The sequence below is a fragment of the Girardinichthys multiradiatus genome, chromosome 10 (genome assembly GCF_021462225.1).
Source record: "Girardinichthys multiradiatus isolate DD_20200921_A chromosome 10, DD_fGirMul_XY1, whole genome shotgun sequence".
NCBI classification, from domain to species: domain Eukaryota; kingdom Metazoa; phylum Chordata; class Actinopteri; order Cyprinodontiformes; family Goodeidae; genus Girardinichthys; species Girardinichthys multiradiatus.
In genome coordinates, this window is record NC_061803.1 from 16,437,070 (window position 1) to 16,462,263 (window position 25,194).

At 38.7% G+C, this 25,194-nt stretch overlaps 1 protein-coding gene across 5 annotated transcripts in view; it reads left to right on the top strand.

Moving 5' to 3' along the window:
• Positions 1-25,194, top strand: part of LOC124875669 (glutamate receptor ionotropic, NMDA 2C-like) — a 103,904-nt gene that overhangs the window by 8,317 nt on the left and 70,393 nt on the right. For 2 of the 5 annotated variants that reach the window (XM_047377958.1, XM_047377963.1), the window contains exons 2-3: positions 11,373-11,724; positions 19,566-19,664. In XM_047377958.1, the coding sequence (XP_047233914.1) occupies positions 11,389-11,724; positions 19,566-19,664 (435 nt within the window). In that variant the 5' untranslated portion in view covers positions 11,373-11,388. Of the gene's footprint in view, positions 1-3,319; positions 3,411-11,372; positions 11,725-19,565; positions 19,665-25,194 lie in introns of those variants that run through there. The other 3 variants (XM_047377959.1, XM_047377960.1, XM_047377961.1) reach the window with 3 other exon arrangements.

A 25,194-nucleotide genomic window follows, 5' to 3' on the forward strand; every position in this document is an offset into this window, starting at 1 on the left:
CGCTTCGTCCTCATCAGTCAGCTCAACTGAGATACCATTTTCTTTCTTTTCTTTTTTTTTTTGCACTTTCATCCAGCCTTGTGGATGACTTGATGGAGACGAGCTGACATACAGCTCTCACAACCTCGTGCTCACATATGTTAAACATCATTACTCAACCTTCCAAATATAAATTAAACTCTCAATATGAATAAATACATGTGTCAAGCTAAACCCCGGAGCTTATTATGAAACATATCACATAACGTCTGCCACATGAATTTATCATAATTAGGATTTTTAGTGCTAACACTGCAACCCTGTCTGCCCAGGGGGAATTTCTCCTCTGACACATGAAGATTTGACAGCTTTACAGGAAATCGTTGCCAGACGTTATCGTCTGGATGACTGACGTTGACAAGGTGAGAGGATTTCTAAATCGGATTGGGCCTTCACCACTAAGATCTATAGCAATGAAAATCCCAGAGTCTCAAGATCTGTGGCTATCTGTTTTAAACAGACATTAAAAGACATACTGAAGATATATAAAATTAAGACTAAAACCATACATGCACATTGCAATTACTAGTAAAAAATAAATAATAAATGAACGTGAACATACATTTTTACTTTTATTGTAATTTTAAGAGTCCGGTTTCTTTAGATATCTCAAGTCTCATAAAATTCTCCAGACTGTCAGGTTGGCAATCGCAGGCAAGAAGCAGTGAGAAAACAAAACAACTGACTTTTGAAATAAATTGAAATTATTGGGCCTCTATAGCAGTAAATTAAAACAAAGTGCAGTAAACTGGAACAACTGAATATTGTCAGTGGACTAATAAATTAGTTTGTTTCAAAGAGCAAGTAAAAACTTGGGACCAAAGCATTTCGCTGTCATGTTTACCTCTGAGTTTTGAGTATACGCCTGTTCCTTAATTCAGAACTTGCAAGGGTCCTCTTATAAAAACCTCTTTCTTTCCATGTTGTCCTCTGCTTATCCATGATTAGGTCATGGGAATGTTAGCTTCAGAAAAGAAACCCAGAGATTTCTCCCCTCAGCGACACCCAACAGCTCACTCCTGGGTACCCAGGTATAATTCCTGTAGCCCCAGCACCCCAGACTCCCTATGGCCCCACCGCTCTAAATGAGACTGACTCTAGCCACTCTATCTGAGCAAGCTCATTTTTCCTGTAAGCCCTGTATCATGTATCTTCTTCTTGATCTACATCTTATGAGCATTGGTAAGGGTTGCGTTGGAACCAGTAATCTGTGATCAGAGCACCACCTGCATTACTGCAAACTAAGCCCCAATTGTTCTATCCATCTGTTACTAAACCAAGATACTTGAACCCCTTGCTTCGAAGCAGAGATTAATCCCTGAACTGGATAAGCCATCCATTATTTTCAAGTTGTTTTTTATTTTTTTTTTACTTGTCCTGTTGCGGCGTTTCAGGCACACCATATAGAGCAAATGGTTGCCTACAAACAGGATATCTCAAGACAGTGTCCTAACTGCATGATTAACTTTATTAATTCCAGATTCACTCCAGCATCGAAGTAGGCAGTCCACATTCATTGCATAGTGGCCTGTGTTCATATGACCTTTAACCATCTGGAGTAATTGTGTGACGATGCATGTGTGTGTGAGTGTGTGGGTAAATGGGTGGGTGAACATATGTGTAGAAATAAGTGTGTTTTTGTTGAGAAGGTGTTTGTGAGTGCAAGTTTGTCACCTGGAAGTGTAAATTGGCACCAATGTGGCGAGATCAGATGAAGACCTTCAATCCACCGCACCTAATAGCAGCAAAGGGCAGGTAAATTTGGCTCCGGAAGGTTGCAGCAGTAGTCAGCCATAAGCATCACCCCAAGGCAGCCATACGCGTCGCACAGAAGTATGTCAAAAGCAAGGCACAGGAACAGCAGCCCCCAGGCCAAAGAGGCACAGAGTGAGACGCAGAGCAATGTGCCTCCCAAACCCAGCCGCACTGCCATCCCCAGCTACACAGGCCAAGCCTGGGAATTGGTCCCCCCGAAGGACCAGGGCCCGCATCAACCCCCGGCAGCAAGACCGCCAGGCACCAAGCAGGACGGATCCCCCAGAGACCCCAACACGTTGGGCAGGCAACAGCTCACTGCAGCAGTCAGAACATGGAGGGACCATAGTAGGAGGGTCACACTGTATTTCATCCTGGGGTCCCCTATAGAGGTCTAGAGGGATGGATGTCCACCAGAGTCCAGGGCATCCTCTGCTGTCCTCAACCAGCCCCTGGGTGCTGGGCCCCCCAGGCCATCCCCACACTCCCAGTCCCCACCGGGCTGGCACGGACTCATTGTCGGGAGCCAGGGAACTATGCTGTGCCCCCTTATTTTTATAAATATTTTCCAAATTTGCTGTCACATTTGTACACAATGTTTTTGCATTGCATAATGTTTGATTATTTATTTTTTTTTTTTAAAAAGGGCAGCAGAAGGTGTGTTTCAACTATCGAGTAATCATCAGCCTGCCTAGGGGTGGCCAACTCTGGTCTTAGTCCTTCAAGTCTTCCCCCTGATTCAACACATTTAAGCAAAATTAATGTTTCATAATGGTGCCTCTGCTAAGCTTTATGACATTTTGAGGATGTAATCTAGCTATTATTTCAGCTGTGCTGGAGCAGGGACACATAACAAATGGAGCAGATATTTACCTTCACAGAACTCCTGGGAGGTTCATGAGAGTTTGGTTGTTCAGCCCACCTGTGGTTCATCTATCTCTGTTTTGTGTTTTGTCAATGTTTTGAGCCTAACCACTAGTCATGAAACATAAATCATCAAAGACTGAGATTCTGGATACTAGCGGCTTAAATAAGCTTCCCCAGAAGGGTGGCTGGACTCAGCCTTGGAGATAAGGTCAAAGTGGAGCAACTGCTCCTTTACATCGGAAGGGGTCAGTTGAGGTGATTAGGGCATCTGATTAGCGAATACACAGACATGGGGGACTACATATCCCCTTCTGACATGGGAATATCTTATGACCTTCAGAATGAGCTGGAGAGTAGTGCTGCAAATAAGGATGTCTTGGTTCCCCTCCTGAATAGAGGATGTACGACATAAAATATCATAACAGACATCTGCAAAGGAGACCGTGCAAAGGAAAATTGTCATGATATGACATCTTTGACTTTGTTGTGGTCTTGTGTTTTCAACTTTTATTTAGTTTGGGTTTTTGCAGTTTGTTTATTTCCTCATGCTTTAGCTTTATTAGGTTCACCTGCTCCCTTTGCCTCCCTGCCTGCTTGTCACACCTGTTCTTAGTTCCTTGATTACCTGCCTTTGTTCTCACTCTGTCTATTAGTTGGTTTGTTTCATTGTCCTTTGCTGCTTCCTCGTCTCGCAACTCGCTCACACTCGCTTCCCTTGTCATGCCATGTTCCTGCAGTGTTCAGTATGTGTAAGTTTTGAACCTCAACTTATTATCTCATACCTGCAGTGCTTTGTTTTGCTTTGAAAACCTTTTTGGAATAAAACTTGAAGACTCCTACAAACATGCTGCTGCCAAGCTCTTATCTGCACTTTGGTCCGATCCAAACCCAGACTGTGACAAAAATGGTAGTTAAAAATAGAAAAACAGGTAAACAAATTGGATTAAATCACCCAGGGCTAATTATATTGTAGACTGATAAGTCACTGACTTCCAGAAAGACTAACCTGTGGGACAGCTGTAACTTATTGATAAAGACCAGTCAGATTAATCTTTGATTATGACTGGAAAACAATGTCATATGACCCTCTGAAATCAATCTTTAGTGATAACACATCTGCACTTTAAAATTGCCAATCATGTGGTTTGCAAGGCTCATAGAGCGGAGAAGTTCAGCCATCTGACTAGAGGTCTGATGGCTGAACTTCCCTAAGAATATAAATTGATGTATGGAGTAGGGCACTTTCAGGCCTGGTGGGAATTCCAGGATTTGTTTTAATAACACTAGAAAGACAGCTACAGAGTAAAGGCTCACTTTGGGATTTCCTAGACCTCAAGTCTGCATAAATTATCTCCAAAGATTTTAAATGTTTCATCCAGCATTAGAGTGCTTTGTGAGCAGGATGTTGATGCGAGGGTGCAGTGTAATATGTTAATGTAAGCCCACTAATTCATCCACCCCAATTAATGTATTCAAAGCAAAAGCAGGGGAAAAACCCAGGTTCAAGACAGACATGTAGATTATTCTCTGATGATGCTGAGCTTCTTCCTCTCTGCTTATTTCGGACTACTCCGCATACAGACAACATCCTATCCCATGAGTTTACACAATGATTGTACAACTGGTACAGAATTCATCCATTCTGCTCATGATGAACATTATGATATTTGTAGGACTCAGGTAATGGATTCTCTTTGTGGATAAAAGATTGAACTTTATATTAATCAGTCAAAGGACCAGGGAGAGCTTACAAGGTTCATCTAATGTAGCTAAACATGTAAAAACAAAAATGTATGTCAGGAAGCCTGTATGACCAGTATTTTTTATTTTTTAAACAGCTTTCACACTAATCTTGATCAGTGCGGCTGTATATAAATTGTATAGATTACATTTTAAGGATATATCTGGATTTTTTAAATCTTGTTGGTGCCAAGGCAGGTTTCGATTTAAGTTTATTCTGCATAATTAAGCTGCTCCATAATAACAGAAAACATATCAATGATGCAGTTTGCCAACATCCTCACTGTAGATGCTGAAAAAAAGCACATAACTTGAAATCAAACGTTTACCATGTTGGCAATTTGGTGTAATGGTGTTTTTCACATGTATCCCACTCTGACCTCTTTGCAAGAACATTCACTTAATTTCCAATATAATCTCTGTAAAATGATTCAAGCCATGCCGTTTGTGTGTGGATTTCCTTTTTTATAAGATGTTGTAACGGCAAGCAACCTGGAAAAAATTTCTACTTTCTGCACTCACATCCACACGTAGGGCTTATCTGTGACCCTGTCATGTTGTACTTTGCCAGCAGATTATACACTGAAATGAAAACTTGACCTGGTATGCAGTCAACTGATCCACACAGTAAACACTTTTTTGCTAACTCACCTCACATCTATGTTTTTGCAATGTCTTCTTCTTTTGTTAGGCAGCATTAATTCCCTTTTAAGTTTAACGTCACCAGCCATACTTCAGAATCTATGTATCACGGCCGCTTTGCGTAAAAAAATAATTGACATTCAAAACCAATTGTGCTGATTTTCATATTTGTGAAACTGAGTAAATGTAGTTAGCTAGTTTTTTATGTTTTCACACAAACAGGTTATTTGTGTTTGTGACTGAAAAATATGCAGTATGTTAGTAGGGCTGTGTATCTCTGGTCTGTGGTTGACATAATTCATATCTCAATTCACTGCCAACGATCCAATTCTTTTTTTCGATACATAGATGGAAAAAACAATATTATACAACAAGCTTCACCCATGTGTCACAATGCAGTGTGATTAACTGATTTCAGGTGAAACTCTTATTCAATGCCACAAGACATACCAACAAATTATTCTAATAATGCTAATTAAGCATACAGCAGATTATACCAAATGGAAGAGCAAAACCTAGGCCCAGACAATATCTATTTAAAGTAATACTTTAAGGTTGCTTCTTTTGTATTTCAAACAAGATAACCAAAATAAACTCTGTGTTGAGTGAAGATTTAGCAGTGAAATTATTTTTTTTTAGTTTGATAGAGCAGTCAGTCTTCCAGTGTCTTGAGTGGCTCAACCATTGTGGCATTGGCCCGGCTTAATATGCATGTTAGTGCAATATGAAAATTGTGAACTTTAACATTTCTTTTCGTTATATAAACCCTATTGTTTGGCTAGAAAGATAAGACCAACCTAAACTTTATCTAGCAGGACAGGTTCCATTTTGGTTTTGGGCTAACATGATTAGTGCATTTATTCAGTACCTCTTCTGTGACGCCAAGTAGGTCAGGCAGTCACTAGTAAAAAAACGTAACCATCTGTGCATCTATGACCGAAAAATAATTTTCTAGAGAAAGATGGATTTTCATTAGTGTTAGATCTTTACCATAGCATATTACATCTTGCCAAGCTTCAAGTCCATATTTGTGTGGTGAAGGCAGTGGTTGGATAAATCCTTCATTGTATATTCTTCTTTTGACTTGACTCAACAGGGATTTGATTTATCAGTCAGTGCCACTGGTTTATTATTATTATTCACTCTCTTTCATTGGCCTGATTGGTTGAAGTTGGCTTATGGTGAGAGACAGATGGTTCATCCAATCATTTAATGTACTTGCCCTTTTGCAAACACTTTCAATGGACCACTTCCCCAGTGTTTTTTATGACAAATCCTCTCACATGCCAGGTTATGGCTATGCTACTGTAATCCAATCCATATTTTCTAAATAAATGACACAAATCAAACAATCAAAAGGTCTTTTGCATGTTGCAATAATCAAAGCAAAAGTATACATTTCAGGTAACCTACTCTCTATTCCAGATTGCTAAAGTATTCATACCACAAAGCCTGTGTGACGTAATCTTTGATCCGGAACCATTCCACCGGGGTCCATTAGAGGTCTCTGTGCGCGTCCACATGCAGCCCAGATTTTTTTCTCCATTGTGTTTGTCTGCACTGGCAGGGACAATAATAACTTCAGTCAGGGGGTGCCAAACACACAACAGATAAACAAAATGCTGGTCATATCATGAGTACAATAAGAAAAAACAATGTTTTTTAAAGAGATATGGTGAGGAGAGATCTTCTGTCTCCCATTGTTGATAATTTGTATCCCACGTTCAACAAGTATACAAAACCTGCATTGATATTCTGGTGAGAAATAACTTTATTTTTAATTTTTGGGCTTTCTTGTTCTCCTCTTCTGCGGTGACACTGCATAGACCAGTGCATCAATGTCCCCTAAAGGGTCTTGTCTAATTTGTATATCTAAAATTGGAACACTGTTGTTCAGTTGAGCTAAGAAATGCATGAATGTGCTTCTCTCTAAGGTCCAAGATTCATTGTATTTTGTGGGGTCTTTGTATGAGGGACCAACAAACAATTGTGCATAAATGTGGACTCAAAAGAAAATGATACATGGTTTTTAAATTCTTTTGCTAATAAAAATCTAAAACGTGTCATGCATTTTTATTCAGTCCTCCAGATACAAGATGTTTTACAATAACCTTTGGATAAAATTACAGCTGCAAGTCTTTGGGGAATGTATATTTCTACCTCTTTTGCTCATGTTAGATTGACATTTTGCCCATTTTTGTTACAAAATAGGTAAAGTTCAGTCAGATTAAATGGAGACCAGCTGTGAACAGCAATTTAACGTTTGCCTTAGATTCTCAATTGGACTTAGGCCTAGACTTTGACTGACGTATTCTAACACACAAACATGCTTTAATCTAAACAATACAATTTTAGCTCTGTCTGTATGTTAAGGGTTGTTATTTTGCTAGATGGTGTAAACATCCACCCCAGTCTCAAGTCTTGCAGCCAATGACAAGCGTCCTACTTCTAGGCAGGTTTGCAGTTGTGCAAGACCATTTCCATTTGCAGCTGATAGATTGAACATTGCTCTATGAGTTCGAACTTGGGATATAATTTGTAACCTGATCTTTCAAACTTCTCCACAACGTTGTTCCCAACCTGTCTGCTCTTTTCCTTAGTCTTTATAGTGCTGTTTGTTCACTACTGTTCTCTAACAAACCTTGGAAGCCTTTACAGAACAATTGGATTTATACAAGAATAAATTGCACACAAATGAACACAAATGAATAATTGGGTGACTTGTAAAGGGAAGTGGTTTCACTATATTTAATTTAGAAGGCAAAATGCTTACCACACATTTCAGACTTTTATTTGTTCAAGGAACTGAAAATGTATGTTTTTACTTACTCCTTACAATAGCATGCTTCTTTTCATTTTTATGCCATATGAAGTCCTGATAAAATTTTGGTTGTAATGAGGGAAAATCTGAAACAGTTTATAACATGCAGTGTCAGAGGCCCTTTACAAACTCAGCTCAAATTAGGCAGTTTTTAACTAATGACTGCTCCATTCGACTAGCTGTTTCTGAAAACAACAGATTGCTTCTAGTTTTTAAACTGTACATTTCTTCATGTGGACACCTAAGGCCCAGGAGCTTAAAATGTTAAGAGAAATGATTGGTGTGGCAGGAAAGTGAAGAGAGTTAAAGGGGGTGGTTCATGTTTAACTCTATGGTGCTTTGAATCAAAGCTGGGAGTTGTTGTTCATTAGGGGAGAGTCTCTGATGGCCACCGACTCCCTGTGTAACCTATCCTAACTATTAAATATGCCCGTGTACATGAAAATCTCTCTTATTTCTTTCCTTTCTTTGCTGTATGAAAGCCCTTCTGGCTTTACCAAAGGTTCAAAGGTAATACTCCAACAGGGGTCAATCTTCAAACAGCAAACATTCTAATGAAGTAACCTAATTCATATGCAGATGGTGAAAGCTGTGAATTGTTCAGGAAGTGAATATAGAAATATTAATTATAGAAGTGACCAATTTAACACAAAGAACCTATAATTTAAACAGAGTTTAAAGAAGGTTCTTTTTTTATTACGTTGGATTGTTCTCCTTGTTACATTTATTTGTTTTCCATTTGTTCTCTTATTTTGAACCATGTTATAGACATTTTTGTTATTCTAAATATGTTCATAGTAAAGCTGTAAATATATGATAATATATTGTTAGTATTATAGTTTTCTTTGCCTATTGTTTCATATGACCTTTGTATAAGAAGTCTAAACTGTCAAACATTTTGGTTACTCAAACCTTTAGGTGACTCGGCCTGTTTAAGATCTCATCACATCCTGTGTCCTTTCCGAAAATGTTGCATTAATCTTGATCTGGAACAGTGACTAGGGTGAATAATAAAAACAAGCATTATTTATCTTTTCATATCACAGAAACAGTAATCCAAGCCCTAATCCTTCCCTACGACAACCAAAAAATATAACTACATTAGCAACATGCCCACATACAGCACTACTTATGTCTCTTAGGATGATATTATTGTAGAACCACAGTCCACGATCCACAGAAGGATTATGTCAGGATGAACAGATAGGTCAAAATCCCTCATGGTAACATCTGATGGTAACAAGGAATTGAATTATTTTGAACTGAACAGCAGTCACTCCCTAACTATACTAACAACCAAAGTCACATTTATTACAATTTTTATATATGTTTTAGGAAAGCATTTCAATCTCCTGCAGATGGAGTAACAGTTGTTCAATAAATAATTTTTTACATACATTCTTCAAATTTTGTAAAATAGAATTTATCTGTTTGTCTATACCCGGTAGACAGGTCACCAATCATACCAACCAGCGCAGAGAAATAAGAGATAAACAACCATGCATTTGTATAGTCACTCCATACGACAACCATGGAGCTACCAGCTAGCCTAGCATTAATTATTTTTGGACTTTGGGATTATCCTAGAGAAAACCCAACGCATGCACAAGGAAAACATGGAACCATCACACAAAAAAGCTCAGATCGGGATCCAAAACAGAACCTACTTGCTGCCTCCCAACGAGGTCTTTAAAATACAAGTATGAAACAGCCTGACATAAATGATTCACTAAAGATTCAGATGATCAAAACACTCCATATAGTACCTTGCCATCCTGAAATGAAAATCAATGCAGGAAGTGCAATACAAGTTAGCCCTCTCGGACAATAATAATAATAATAATAATTAATTTCATGTCCAAAGACATGAAAATAATGAAACATGCGATTCTGTTATTTTTTTAAACAGAAATAACAATTTTAGATTCCAATTTATGCATCAAGGCACATGTTCTTAATCTATGAATTGTATTGAATTTTTAAGTGCATAAAAGCATCCTTGGTTGGTTGATGTGTTTATAGACCTTAAATGCTGGGAGTTCTTAGTTTTGATGCATTTAATGAAAGAAAAATCTGATTTATTTTTTTTACTTCTTGGCTTGAGATAATTTTACAGAGCTGATCACAGCAAAAAATCCTGAGTTTACCTTATTGATTTGTGCATCTTTAATTTTTGGATGTTTCCCAGCAACACAACTCTGTATTAACGAGTCAAGATCAGAGGGTTCTAAACTTTTCACCTTTTGTTCCACAAAATAACAAGAACATATGATTTACATCCTGGACTATCATGAACTGAAGCATGGAAATCTTGTAATAATCCCGTTTTAAAAAATGTCTAATATATTTTAACCTAAACCTTCTTGCTACCATCCAATCAGTGGAAACAGGAATTGAAGTTTTGTTTTGCCCCTTAAACTGTTAAAACACAGTCAAAAACACACAGTAATACTGAAACACTGCCAGATACAGACAGTAGAGGTTTTCTGAGAATAAAACAGTCATAAAATCAAAATAAACCCAGGCAGCCTATGTATGATTTTGGTCATACAAGAGTTAATCTTTTTCTAGTGGCAAGAGAATGTTGTGACTAGACCCAATTTCTGCCAAGCATATTTGGAACAAGGTGATGAAAAACAATTCTTCTGTGTGAAAGGTCAAATCTGGTGTGCTGGTGTACACTACACAACCGGTAAACCCTTTTAGAAACAGAAAAAAAACAAATGTTTAACATTTTTGTTTATTCCCTTTTGGAGTAGTGATCATGGCAATCCAGATCCAAACTTCTCTGTAAATGCATTGTTGCCAAAAAACCTAAAATGAATGCATTTAATATCTTAACGGTTTTCAAAATAATTATGGGTGTAAATACATTCCATATGAATGCTCTCAGTTTGCATTTATATTTAAATCAGTATTTCAGCTTTTTTGGATTTGAGGCTATTTTGACAGTGTTGACCATATTCATGAATATTTAATAAAGTTTAATCAAAATCAATTAAAGTTGTTTAACACAGCCAAAAAATTTTTTATTGAGGCTCTGAATGTACTTGTTTGAGTGGCGTTGTCACTTTGAGTGTTTCAGAAATCATACCATGTGGAAACACACTATGCTGTCGGAAGTATCGTAATGTAATCCCAGTGATGAGGATTGAGGACCTGTGCAAAAGTTCTGGCATCCTGTCTGTGTGAGTGTGTGTGTGCTGAATCAGAGATGTGTAGACATGAAGAGGTGATTACAGTCATGACACTAGGGGTTGGATTATGGAGGATTACATGCACACTGACTCTGACACACATACACACATAGATTTCATGATGACAGAAGAGTCTAAATTCAAGGCTAATCCTGCCATTCAAAAGGGTCAAACAGAGGAGAGAAATAAGGGGTGGATGTGTAGTGATGGATTAGGATTCATGTCAAAAACATCATAAAGGTAAAGAAGCTTGTATGTGTGACTGCTGCTCTCTTTGCTTCTCTCCCCCTTCCTCTTCCCCTCCTTTCCAGACAGTAGTCTGCCAACATGGGCATTCCCAGGAGACCTCCTCCTCACTCTTCTTGGCCTCCAGTTTTCCTGTTTGTCCTCCTCTTGGCCCCGCTGCAGGCTCGGCCGTTACTCGTCCACTCGTCCATTAACGTAGCGGTGGTGTTCAGCGGCTCCAGCTACCAGAGCGAGGTCAGGGGTCGCCTTAGTGGGGAGAACTTCGTCGACTTGCCAGTGGTGGTCAGCCCTGTGACCGTGCTTGTCAACGACACCAACCCCCGAGACCTGCTAACACATCTCTGCGACACAATGGCAACAGAGAAGCTGCATGGGGTGGTGTTTGAGGATGATGTGGGCTCAGGTGCAGATGCTCAGGTAAAAATATTTATTTTTAATCAATTTTAATCAATCAATCAATATTTGTAAAGAGCTTTATAATAAGGCAAGTGTAACACAACGTTCTTTACGGAGTTTAAAAACAAAGACATAAAAACACATTAGCAATGATAAAACAAAGAAAATGTATAAAAAACAATAAAGTAAAAAAAAAAATATCTGTAAATATGTGTCATTAAAATAAATCAATAGATAGCTGAATTAAACAAACAGTGCGAAAATGAAGGAACGTAATTTTGCAGGTTAGTGAGGAAACACCTGAAGTAAATGTAAAATAACACAACAATCATGCCACACAAATCTACAATACCACATGACCCAAACCACAATCACACCCTGGAGCCCACTGTACCTAACCCCCTGAGCAAAATGTGGACCCAGAGTCAAATGACAAAACCCCTGGTGTAACCCATAAACTCCAATCAGAGCATCAGTTATTTCATTGTGGATTAACAAGTCTGAAACACGGACATACTGAACAATTCTGTTTAATGGAAGACAAAAACCACAGATTTTCAAACCACATTTATCTTGCAAGCTTAAAGGAACTATACCAAAATTTATTTTTGTCTGGTTAAGAAAATTGATTACACAATGTATTATGAACTAAAAGATGTACTTTGATAATAACAATTGACTAATTGATTGCGAAATCGAGCGAGTCAAGGCCTTTTTTTAGTAGGAATAAGCAGTGAACTGGGGACAACACGGTACGACTGTTCTCTGCCAATGGCACAACGAGGGGTGGAGCCTTTTCTAAGCAGCAGCTCCTCTAGCTCGTGCTCATCAGGGTATGTAAACAGAACAGCATGGCTGCCAAAGCACAAGGGAAGGTAGTGATACCTCCATTGCCTAAAATATCATTTACCCCAGATGTAACCATTTTTATGTAAAAGAAAACGAAGTCTCTCGATGAAGCCTTGTTTCCTCCGGAGGCCTGTGGACGATCTTGAGGCGCGTGTTTAGTTTTGTGCATGTTGACTAGGAGGAGACCAGGAAGGAGAGGAGGGATTTTGAGGGAAAAAACGGTTGGAGGCGGAGCTTACACCTCAAACTAAACTGTTCTTCTCACTCATGGTTCGAATTTGTGGAGGATTAGGGATAGTTCCTTTAAAGGTTAAGTATTTTCCCATTATAACCAGTGTTGCCACAGTTACCTTGGAAAAGTAATCTGATTACTGATTATTCCTTTGAAAAGTAACTAAGTTTCTATACTGATTCCAAGTTATTTTATTAGTTATATTTAGCAGCTGCTGACAACATCCCCTCCCTCTGCCTTACCATAAAAATGACAACCACTTTTGCCAATACTCACTTTTTTTAAGTGCATTTTCATCAGTAGCATTGTAGCTCCTGACATTTTAAGTTGAACCTAAAAGCTGTTAACTGAAAAACTAAGTTTTTACAAAAAGAAAAATACAGTCCTTCTTGACTTTACTTTAATACTTTTTGAAAATAAATAAAAACAGTCTTTTTTAGTTCACTTAACATAAATGCTTTTTTGATTAAAAAAAATAAAAAAAGACAGTCTTTCTTGACTTCACTTGACAAATTTGATTAAGAAAATAAGTGTTTCTTGACTTTACTTAAATACTTTTTAAAAAATAAAAACATTACACGTTTTATTGTCCTGACATATTTATTTAAAACTTGCCATTTATAATCAACATTGTTTATAAATCTAACTATTAAAACCTTTTTAACATGTTTTATGAACATGGAGTATAACACCACATGCAAGCTCTATTGTCTCTTTGCCTTATTTTTAAGCTGTAATGGCTTTGAGTGAAACAGTGGTGTGGTGCGAGTGAACCAGTGGTTGTACCTCAGTAACAGAAGTTTTTCGAACCTCTTGTCAAAAAGTTTATTTCTTCTAGGTCTGAGCACTAACCCCCCAAGACTGAAAAGCCGCTTTGTCGCCATTGCCAGCACAGAGAGTACAACGAATCCATATATTATCATCTTTAGATGACACAAACTCAAAGTAGTGACTATATTTCCACTTAGAAAACACACATCTTTCTCCTTCCTGCATTGTGTCACTCAGTGGTTGCTTGCTTGTGTCCTAGTGTTGCATACGTGACATCACTATCCGAGATGCAAGAATAAAGCAAACAAGGGAAGACTACAAAAATAGTAACGCGCAGTGATTTAGATAAGTAACTTTAATATGATTACTATTTTGGAAATAGTAACACTTTAGATTAGTCGGTATTGAAAAAAGTGGCCACAGTAGAGTAACACGTTACAGGCATCACTGATTATTACAAGGAAACTTTTTTTTAATATCAAGATCACAAGAAAGTCATCCATTGTCATGAGGTGGGCACAGGGGCACAGTTGATAGCACTGTTGCCTTGCAGCAAGAAGGTCCTGGGTTAGATTCCCGACCGGGGGTCTTTCTGCATGGAGTTTGCATGTTCTCCCCATGCATGCGTGGGTTCTCACCGGGTACTCCGGCTTCCTCCCACAGTCCAAAGACATGCTTGTTAGGTTAATTGGTAACTCTAAATTGCCCTTAGGTGTATGAATGAGTGTGTGCATGGTTGTTTGTGTGTTGCAATGGACTGGCGACCTGTCCAGGGTGTACCCCGCCTCTTGCCCATAGACTGCTGGAGATAGGCACCAGCTCCCCTGCGACCCACTATGAAATAAGCGGTAGAAAATGACTGACTGCATATTTCGTTTTCTTGTGATAATGAAATAATTTATGACATGGATCATACAGTAGATGTCTGGATGTTGCACAAGTGGAGCAACTGCCTGCCATTTGTAAAGAAGCACAAGCAAATTTAGGTTTTGCTTCCCTATTTTTTTCAACCAAAAAAATGAAATCTGATCATTCCCTGCAGTCAGACGGATTTTAATCTTACCCTACTTTTCCTCTCAGTTGGTTAGATTTAACTGCCCCCATGCACCGTATTCCGACTTGGAAACATGTTGCTTTTTCGCATCATGATATCAGACAGCCTGCAGGCACTCACTGAAAATGTAAAATAAACAAAGTCTGTTTTAGTGTTACATTTCACTCACTCAGGGTAAATCAAAAACAGAAAAAACTTTGCACTCCATCGCACTGCTTTGGTGGACGGCTGCAGGGGTCAGACTTGTAAAGAAGAGTCATGCTGTATGGTGTTCCCTACAACTCAAACAAACAGCTTCCCAGTTACTTTCAAATCATATCCACCTGAAATTCTTCAAATTCACTTATTGAATCGGCAGATAACCAAGACAACAAAAACCAGCAAACACAACAAATCTACCGTGGTTCTGACGTGGGACCTACCAGAACAAAGGAGACTGTGCCAGACCTTTAAGTTAAGTGGCTTTAAGACAACAGATTTGCCACCATGCGCCAGGGTTATAACAATAATTAAAACCACTGACATCGGTTCATAACTTGTTGGTTTTAAAGTTTAACTCAGGGGTGCATAAAACACATCAAGCAAAGAATTTTATATATTTTACCTGATGGGATTTTTTTGGGGGGGTTGGGGTGAATCGGGTGGTAAAGCGGACAATCTCTTATTTTAAACTAACTTTGATTTGATGTACAAATTTGATAACATTAAAACAGTATGTAATAGTGCAAGGCATTTATGCAATAATTTTTTGACAGAAGTTATTTTATAAATGATGATAAAAATCTATTTTTAACAATTAAAGTGAGATTATTCCATGTTTTTAGGTTTGAAACCAAATCAAAAAAAGAAGCTGCAATCTCTTTACTTTTAGATCTAGGTGTGGAGGATCTTGTAAATCTCTCTTTAACCTCAAACTTCACCTTAACAATCATCAGGCATGGGCCTTCTAAGCAGTGGAGTGCTCTAAAAAAAAAAAAAAGTGATGACCACAGAGCACAAGAGGGCCACAAGAATATAGAAAAGCACTTTCAGGAAGCTATCTTCTCTGTTCATGATGTAATTAAGGATCAATGGAGGTCAAGTTGAGGTCTGAAGCATTGAAAGTTTCAGTGGGAAGTGGTTATAAGATTCCTAGAAAGGCCAATCAAAGCCCCTATTTAAATGCTAACAACCTTCAAGAAAATTAAGTTCCCTGAAATGGTGATGTGATGCTGGAGAAATATTAGTGTTTGGTTGAGTCAGAAGTAGAAAGAATCTTTCTGGTGTGATCACCACAAATTCAGCATCAGTTTACAAATAAAAAATATATACTAGTTGAATCCATAAATGGCTTCCTGTCCGGTGCATGTCATCCTTGCGAAAGACTCTAAACTCCCAATTAGAGCAATACGCTCATCTGTGATTAGCAGTGTGGGTGAAAGACAAAAACAAATGTTATTTATTCTTTACTTATCCCTTTATCCACAAAACTAGAAGCAGAAAACAGACAGAGCTAAATCTCCGTAAATCACAAGCTAACGATGTTTAGATGCCATTAAAATTTACAGGATACAGTTTGTGACATTGGTTTGTTACACTGAGCCAATGACATACAAGGTTTATTCAAAGAACGAGCTCAACGTAGTACCTTGCAGAAGTATTCTTACAAATGTAATTACCTTAAAAGAATGATCTGATTTGTACTTAATTTTGTTCAGACGTGACGCATTCTCATAATAAACTGTAAAGGAAGCACAGCCATCTTCAACCTTTAATTGTGACAGTGTACCCGTGGTCCAAAAACAATCATACACTTCTTAATTGATCTAATTACATCACATTCTTTCTGTTTTAACTCTCAGCAAGAGCTAGTATGGCAACTATCTTTTACAGCCAGTGGAGTTAAAGAACCAACACATTTTATAATATAACACAGTCATAAATGAACTTAAATGGATAAAAAAATCCTTTAATTTCACATACTGCTAGTAATAATGCAGACCAGTTATAGCTATCTAAGTAATTACAATGCATTGACAAGTCTGTCAAATGAGTTTTTTTTTGTTAGTATTAGGATTATGAATCTAAGAATATTATTTAATATTTAATATTAATATTTTAATATTTTAGCAAATATCTGTTAAGGGTTGTCCTGTGAATACCAGCCCAGTAAGGCGATGGTATTAGGACAAAATAGAAAGGTGTGAGACGAGCTCTGACATTATTGAACAGCAAAAACTCTGCACATACATGGAATGAATTCACACAATTTCTTAAAATACAAGAATTTATTAACAAAAATAAGTCAACTCAAAGTCAAACATATTTCAATCAACAAACTCTTTACTATGCTAAAACAATCCAACTAAACTACCAAGCAGAATTAAAGAATAACGAAGACTAATGGGCTATGTACAATATAAACAAGTTGATTAAAGATGATTGAGAACCATGACTGAAGGAGTGATGCAACATTACCATTCAATGTTATTTATGTTTGAGAACCAAGGATTATCTTGAAGAATCTGGAAGTGAAGTTAGGTTAGTCTTGGAACTAACTTAAGCAATAATCAGCATACCTTTAAACAACCATTCACAATGCAATATCAGATAAAATATTATTTTAATAAAATAATGTTTTAAATAATGATCTGCTGAATAAAACCAACCTTCTGGATGACTAATTCTTAATGGTGTCTCATTAGCTGCCTTTATTTATTGAAATAATATTTAAAGAAATGTTATTAAAGGAATTGGTAAAATATTTAAGGGAGTATTTTGGAAAAGAGCCAAATCTTTCTGGAGAAATGGGGCTTAATGTTGTTTACTTAGCTATCAAATTTAGTAAAATGATATTGGGGACACATTATTTACTGGATTGAAAATTAAACCTTTCTGGGTAAATATTATTTGGTAGCAAGCACGTGTCCTTACCTGTTAGCAGTTGAAACTAATAAAGGAGGCTGATAGCTTAGCACCAGAATCAAACACACACCTTTTAAAAATACCATCAATAAAAGGGTTAAAATGCATAAGCGCGGACGGCGCGTTATGATCAATCTTCTGTTTAAAATCACCCTTCAAGTAAAGTTTGTCTTAACTTCAAAAACATACAAACAAAGAACACAAAACTGAACACGTGTGCGGCAGATAAGTCTGCTAGCACCAAGATAGCTGAGTTCAACCCGAACAAAACCAAACTTTATAAAATGAAAAACGTTTTGATCATTTCAATCTAAATCCTTCTCTATTATTCTGTCCAAACACCAAACCTCGTATGAACGTGTTGAGGAGTTGTCCGGGTGACGATGAAGTTTGAAGAAATGTCCACAGTCAACAAACGGTTAGCTTTCAGCTAACCTCCATAGCTGTGGGGGTGTTGAAGGTGCGGCCGCTCTCTGTGAACCAAGGGTTAGCTTCCAGCTAACCTCCGCAGCAGTGGCTGGAAGACGGCTCGTTCTGTCTGCTGACCAACTGCACGTTACCGTAACCACGGTGATGCGGGGCCGTTGTCCTTCCTTCAGACTCGGCTTCGTAGAGACCGCGTCTCTGCAGGGAACTCTGGAACACACTTTGCTTCTGCAGGCCTCAGAGAGAAAGTAAAGCACTGCTTATACCTTAATCTCCCTTTTATGAATGAATACCAGATTTTTTCAACAGTAATTCATCATTACTTAACTTGTGCATATGATTGCGTGATCTTATGACACCCTTGGATCCAATTTGAAGAGTTTGTCTTTTTGCCAGCAAAGAGACATTAGTGCGCTTGTCTCTCCGGCCAGCCTCGCAGCGGAGTCCCGGGTGGAAGAGATCGGACCATTGGGGGAAGTGGGGTTTTATGTGGACAGTGTCATCACGGGAAGTTTGCTGTTACCCCCAATTCCTAAGTTGTGCCGGAAGTAGGTTAATGCAATTTATTTTGAAAGTTCCAGAAAAGTCCGTACCGCATTTCCTGTTGTAACTCATGGCTGTGGGTCCCAACATTAGTATGTGCAAACTTTCATAACATTTTTCTAGAATTTTAAACCATCTTCCTGTGACAGCTTGCATGTCACAGGAATTGTTTCTCTTAGGCAATAGGAAATTGCACATTGCAATCACCCAACCTAATGCAAACCCAAAATGTGACCTCCATCAAGCTCTGTGAAGTGTTGGTAATGTTGTTTTAAGCTTCAACAATGGCTCTGAATCAACTTGACCCTTCTCTGATTTGTACCTCTATTTTACCTGAATGCATGGTTGGTACAAAATGTCTCATGGCAGATGACACTTTTTGTTGCTTGGCACCCAGCTTGTTCAGGAAGGAAACAATCTAAAACACAAAGGTATAAAATGGGAAAAGGGCACAAATGACCAGGGCCCAATGTACAAGACATAAGCATGTCTACCAAATGCCAGGGTCTTTTGTTGGTAGGTGAGTGTATCATTGGATTCTTTTAGGTTTAGCCCATGATCCATTTTCTATACCTGCTCAATCCTCACAGGATACTCGGGGGGTGGGGTGCTCTCTTGGGTTATTGAGCAAGAGGTGGGGTATAACATGAACAGTTTGATAGTTCATCTCAAGATACCACGGAGACACGCAACCATGCTAACACTCTTACCTAAAGGCAGTTTACAGAAATGTTTTGCACTGTAGGAGCAATCCAAAGTATCTGAAGATCACGCAAACTCCACACAGAGAAGCCCCGGCCAAGTTTTAATCCAGGACCTTCTTGCTTCAAGGCAATAGTGGAACTGTGGTGCCCTATTTTTAACCATTTTGCAAGAGATTACAAGTCTACCATGAAGCTGTACTATATTTATTTCCACTTTCTGATGCCATTTTTATCGTGGTATCCCCGGGTACCTACGAAAATTTAAAATCTGTTTACACAGGTTTCTAATACTTAATATTTAATTATCACTAATGTTTTCGTTTTTTCATTGAGCAGTCTTTAACTGTTGTTGAACACTTATTTCTATCTGTTTTCTCAGGTGGCAGAAGTGGCACAAATCTTGGACTTCCTCTCCACGCAGACAGCTCTGCCCATTGTGGGCATCAGTGGTGGCTCTGCAGTTGTTATTCCATACAAGGTACTGTCAATACACCAACATGAGGCTGCGGTTTGATTTGAAATTCTTAGTCTTCTTGGCAAGCTGGTGAATGGTCTTCATTGCTGATATAGTTTCAAACAAGCAATGAAAAATCATGAATATGTATAAATGAGTGTAATTGTGTTTTGGTATATTATAAAAAGCTTGTAATGTAAATGTTGTCAGGAGCAGCACTCACTCTTCACAGACTCCCGTCTTTCTCGGAACTCCTTTTCATTGGCATTGTTAATCTTAAAACAACTTATGTAGGTCAGAGTGGTGAAACCTAGTTTTTGCAAGAAACTTGCTGCATGCAAATATTTGGAAATGAGTGAAATATCAGCCTTCGACCCTCATTAGCTTGTTTAATCTCTGCCTGGGAAAAAGTCTGAGTTGTTGGCAGGGAAACTTGACATAGACAGATGACTTTTACAGTCAATCTGAGCTTCAATCAATCATCCTGATGTACTAAATGGGCGGCAGGTTTTGTCTGCTTAGATGTAGGATGTATCTCTGTGATGAATAGAAATGCAAAGCAGTGAGCTGTGTAGTTATATTGTAAAGAAGAGATTGATGACACCAGATGGATTCTTAATCTCTACGTTCTCTCACTTTGAAGCAGGAAAATGGATTCATCCCGTCTTCCCGCACTTTCTGCTCATCTGCCCTTTTTTCCTTAGTCACTGATCTGCCACACTGAGCACCTTGTATTTATAGAACTAACTTTCAGACAGTGAAGCACATGCAAATAAACCCTGTCACACATGAGAACACACACTCACACAGAGGCATGCAGAGGCATATTTTTTTCCACACCTATTCACCACCAAGGACTCCACACTGAGCTGAAATGCAGCTGTGCACCAGCAAATGGTGGATTTCACCCTTCAGGAGACATTTTGTGAACTATGTTGCATTTATTAGCTTCCTGTTAATCAAAAGCTATCCACAGATGTCACATCATACACAAGTATTAAACAGGAGAGGGTTTTGGGGGGTAGTGATTGATTTACTGTATCTTGATGGCAAAGTGGGAAGGGCAGAGTGAGTGAGTCAGTAAGAACCTGAGAGAGGAGAAAGATGCTCAGATGATGCTTGACTGACAGCTGCCTGCTGGCAGCATTTTACTGTCTTAATGATAAGTCTCCCTTTACTCTTTTTTTGAGTAAAACACTCATCCTTGTTCTCACACTTCTTTTATCCTTTCAATTTTAGTTTTCTCTACTCTATCCACCTCATATCCACAGACTCGTTATTCCTTAGAAAACTCTTTAACAAATATATGTTTCAGTAAGTTTAAAGTAAGTTTGTTTTCATGCCGTTAGAATCCTTAAGACAAATTCTAGAGATGTCCCGGGGGCCACTCCTCTGTGCTCTGTTGGATCTCCAGAATGGCAAAACATTTGTTATTAGCCCGATGAGGAGCTTGAAGCCACTCTGTTGTGACGGCATTCAACCAAAGATCTAAACCAATCTGCCATCTTTGGCTGAATCTCCCCTACATCCACTGAAAAGGAACGTTTTAATGACTATCAATACAATCCTTGAAAAAAACCCGAGGACACCCCATGATTGAATAGATTGTAGAACCACCTTTAACAGCAATAACTCTCAGTGCAGTTATCAGTAGCACAGCTATCTTGCTGTCCTACTAATGCATTTTAATCAAGTTGAGATCAGGACGTTGTGCACACCTGTCATCTGCTTGGGTGCAGGCTTTGAGCGTCTATAGCTATCATGTAAGAAAGCTACAAACTCCTGTGGCTGATGTAGTTGTTCCTATGTTGTTGTGTTGCAGCTGCCCTCCTGGATCATTCTCCTGAACTTCTCACCCTATCTCTAAGGGATAGCCCATATTTTGAGGTGCTGAGCCTTATCCCACCAGTGTTCTTGACTGGTATATTGATGTCACACCATTGCTTTTCATTTCAATGGCATAGGAAGACACAATGCCACAAGGAAGTAACTCTCTGGCATCAGCTTAATATGCTTTTAAAACCCATCACCAGATAAGCCAGGCTGCCTTGGATATTTTGAAAAGAGTGCCGTAGGTCCAACATGACACATCTATTGCACATGTGCATCACTGTTACAGAATTGATGCAACTGTGACTCAAATACCTCAGCAATGACCTAATTACCATTTCATAATCTCAGCATATGTCTGCACACATTTGATGAAGATTCACTCACCTCAGCATGCTGAATGCTTGAAAATGAAGACAACCTACTCCTAAATAACTCTGCTAAGAATAATCGGACCAAGGTTGCACTCATAATGAATTAATATTTGATTGCAAGATGGTCAGTTTCATTAAATATAAAACAATCCAAATGGTGAAATCAAGGTAAAAGCAACATACCCCATCTTGATGCAGCATAATACTGTAATTTCCACAAACTTGATACCAACACACACACTATTTAGAAGACATACCTACTGCATTTCAATTCCTTGTATAGTCCCACATAATGCATTTTTCAAAAAACCAACATACTTTGTTTCATAGAAAACGGTGTGACAGTAGCTGTTTGTGCTGGTCTGCTGTGCGCATTTTGGGCAGACATTTGTGCTTCTTTCTCACCTTTTCAAACTGTGTTTCCAAACAAGCCATACTTGTTCAGTTTTTTTTTATTTCTTTTATCATAAATTTTGACATTTAGCATGCTAATTGAGGTTTATAGAATGTGAGATGGAGCCCTTGGGTTGTCATTTAGCTGAGAATTGCGTGATTTAGTCTTGGGATGTATTTACATGGATGTCCACCCCTGCGAAGATCAGCAGCTGTCTTAAATGTTCTCCACCAGCAAAATCAAAACTCCTGCTTTAAACTCCAGCTTTTCGCTGATGATCAAATGCATTTGATTAGCAGCACCTGGCTGACATTTTCTCTCTTAAAATGGCCCTCTGCCTTTTCTTTTTTGCTTTCAAATTGTGATCACGCAAACTCAGGTAAAAACCGACATTCTCTCCACTGGCTCTAAATTTTTCATAGTTTGTCAGTCCTGGACCATTTCTTTTTTTTAATTTCTAAAGCTGGTCATAACTGGTTCATTTAGTCATTCTCTCCAGCTGACAGCAGCAACAAACAGACTCAGTTTATCCATTGCACCAGTCTTTCTATTTTTCGGAAAGGTTCACAGTGGTTTAGTGACAGCTCTCTATATAGGACCTTACCAAATCCTGTACACTCTCGCCTTCACTTTCTTTTCCTTTTTTTGTTGTCATCAAGAATAAAAAAGCTTGTCAAAGGTGTCTGGCTCAATGGGACAGGTGGATTGAACGAAGAAAGATGCATACATGAGTGCATGATTCTCTTAAGGGATAAAAGAGCTCAGTGCTACTTAATTATCAATAGCCTGATGATGATGAATGCCTTTGATGGTGGTTTAAAAAGACGCGGCAGCTGCCTGGGCCACCTATTTATGGTTGCTGTCTCAGTGATCTCTTTCTATTGCAAACAACAAGAAGGGAATGACACAAAGATGAAAAGATTGAAGGGAGGAGAGGAAGTGTGTCATTTGTCATCCAGTACATACATCAAGCAGGAGCAAGGAGGAGGAAATGATAAAGTGTGAGAAATGACTGAGAAAAGGGCATAAAGACTGCTCAAAGGGCCCTGTGAGGGAAGAGGAAAAAGTATGTCTCTCTAAGGAGTTAGAAATCATAGCCTAGATGAGTTTCCTCTTTTTGTGTGCCTCTGTTCTTGGCTTGCAGTCACTGTAGTGTGTTGGATGTAGGGTGCTGCTTCCAGATGTGTGGTCATGGGAGTTGACGAGCAGCAAGGAGAGCGGGATGACAGCACAGTACCAGACGGGACAAAACAACAAGAAACTTTAATGTGTGAACAAAACTTTCATTTAACAGCTAAAATATTTCACTTTCGGATAAAGAATTATGGGAGCACTTTTCAAATGCTGTAATATTATAGTGTCTTGCAAAGTATTTGTAACCCTAAACCTTTTGAACCAAAGTAGTGCTTAATCTATAAAGAGCAAAGACTTTCAGCCATTACTTGCAATTTAGATAGCCCTTTGCGCATTTTGGCACAATTTTACCCAAGTCATTTCAGTGTCTGGGGTCTGCATTTCCTGGATAAAAGGTTCTGGTGTGGAGGTATGACTTTCAGATTACCCCAGAATTGTTGTGGGGCGGAGTTATGTGCTGAGTGATGACTGGTGGTGGACCCTTTCTTTTAGTGTCCTGACTTCTGTCTGTCTGTCTGTCTGTCTGTCTGTCTGTCTGTCTGTCTGTCTGTCTGTCTGTCTGTCTGTCTGTCTGTCTGTCTGTCTGTCTGTCTGTCTGTCTGTCTGTCTGTCTGTCTGTCTGTCTGTCTGTCTGTCTGTCTGATCAGATTTATTGAGTGCAAAAATTTATAATTGTCCTGTCAATAAATTCCTCCACCTGAGCTCTACAGCTCTTCCAGAATTAATGTGGGCCTCTTGACTCCATCTCTGATAATACTCTATGGCCTGGCCAGTCAGTTTAGGTGGACAGTCCAAATTCACCACAACTTTATCTCTTACTTTTCTGGTTTGTTCTTATCATTTTGTTTTAAAACAAAGATCAAAATTTTCTTTATACAGTGAAGTAGTATCAAATCTCTGTGCTTCGGCAAACTGTTAAGATCAATACGTTATCAAAAAAAAAATACTTATTGTTGTGTGTGATGATAAAACTGAGAATAAACAAAGCTGTTATTACAGCTGTATCTTATAGTAAAGTATATGCCATTGTTGTTTCAGGCATATATGTTCTAAATGTTTGGGGATAAAAGTCCTGAGACCTGGTTATGTTTGATTGGACTGGCTCAAGAATCCAGACTTCTCTTACTGGATTCTAGTGTTTGTTTCTTTTATTAGGGGTTTCTTGGTTTGTTCATGTGGCCAAACTGACCCACTTTCTCTGTTTATCCTTCTGTTTATCCCCCCACCCCTCGTTAATTTTGTCTCTCCCCTGGAAGCAGAAGCTTCCTAAAGAGGTCATAAGAAAATCAGAGCCACTGCACAGTGTTCCCACTGGAAACTGGAAACTACGGTAATGGCCAAGGCACCTCTAACCGTGACAGCAGGCTTCCTGTATTTTTAATGAAGTTGTTAGTCATACCGGTAATATAATAGGGTATGTATGTATACAGATGGCCATTGTGGTTTTGTAAATTTAAAAGGTCAGATAACAAAAGTCACTTAAAAACATATTCTGCCGTTTTTTAACCATTCACCAAATCTGCTTTAAAAAAAAAAACAAAACAAAAAAAACATCCCCAATGCTTTTGCAAACTGCTTTTCATGTTGCATTTGGAGTAATGGCTTCTGAAAGGCCTTTTAGCCCATGTCGTTACAATCCTTGTTTCACTGTTCATGATGAAACTCTCTTACCAGCTTTACTCAGCATCTTCACAAAGTCTTTTCCTTTTTTTTTTTCCCCCAGACCCCTTTCCCCGAGGGGGTCGGGGTCTGGGCCGTGGTCATTCAGTTCGGGCGTTGCACTAGTCTGGACTGGTGCTCGGGCTGCCTGCCTGTCTCCACC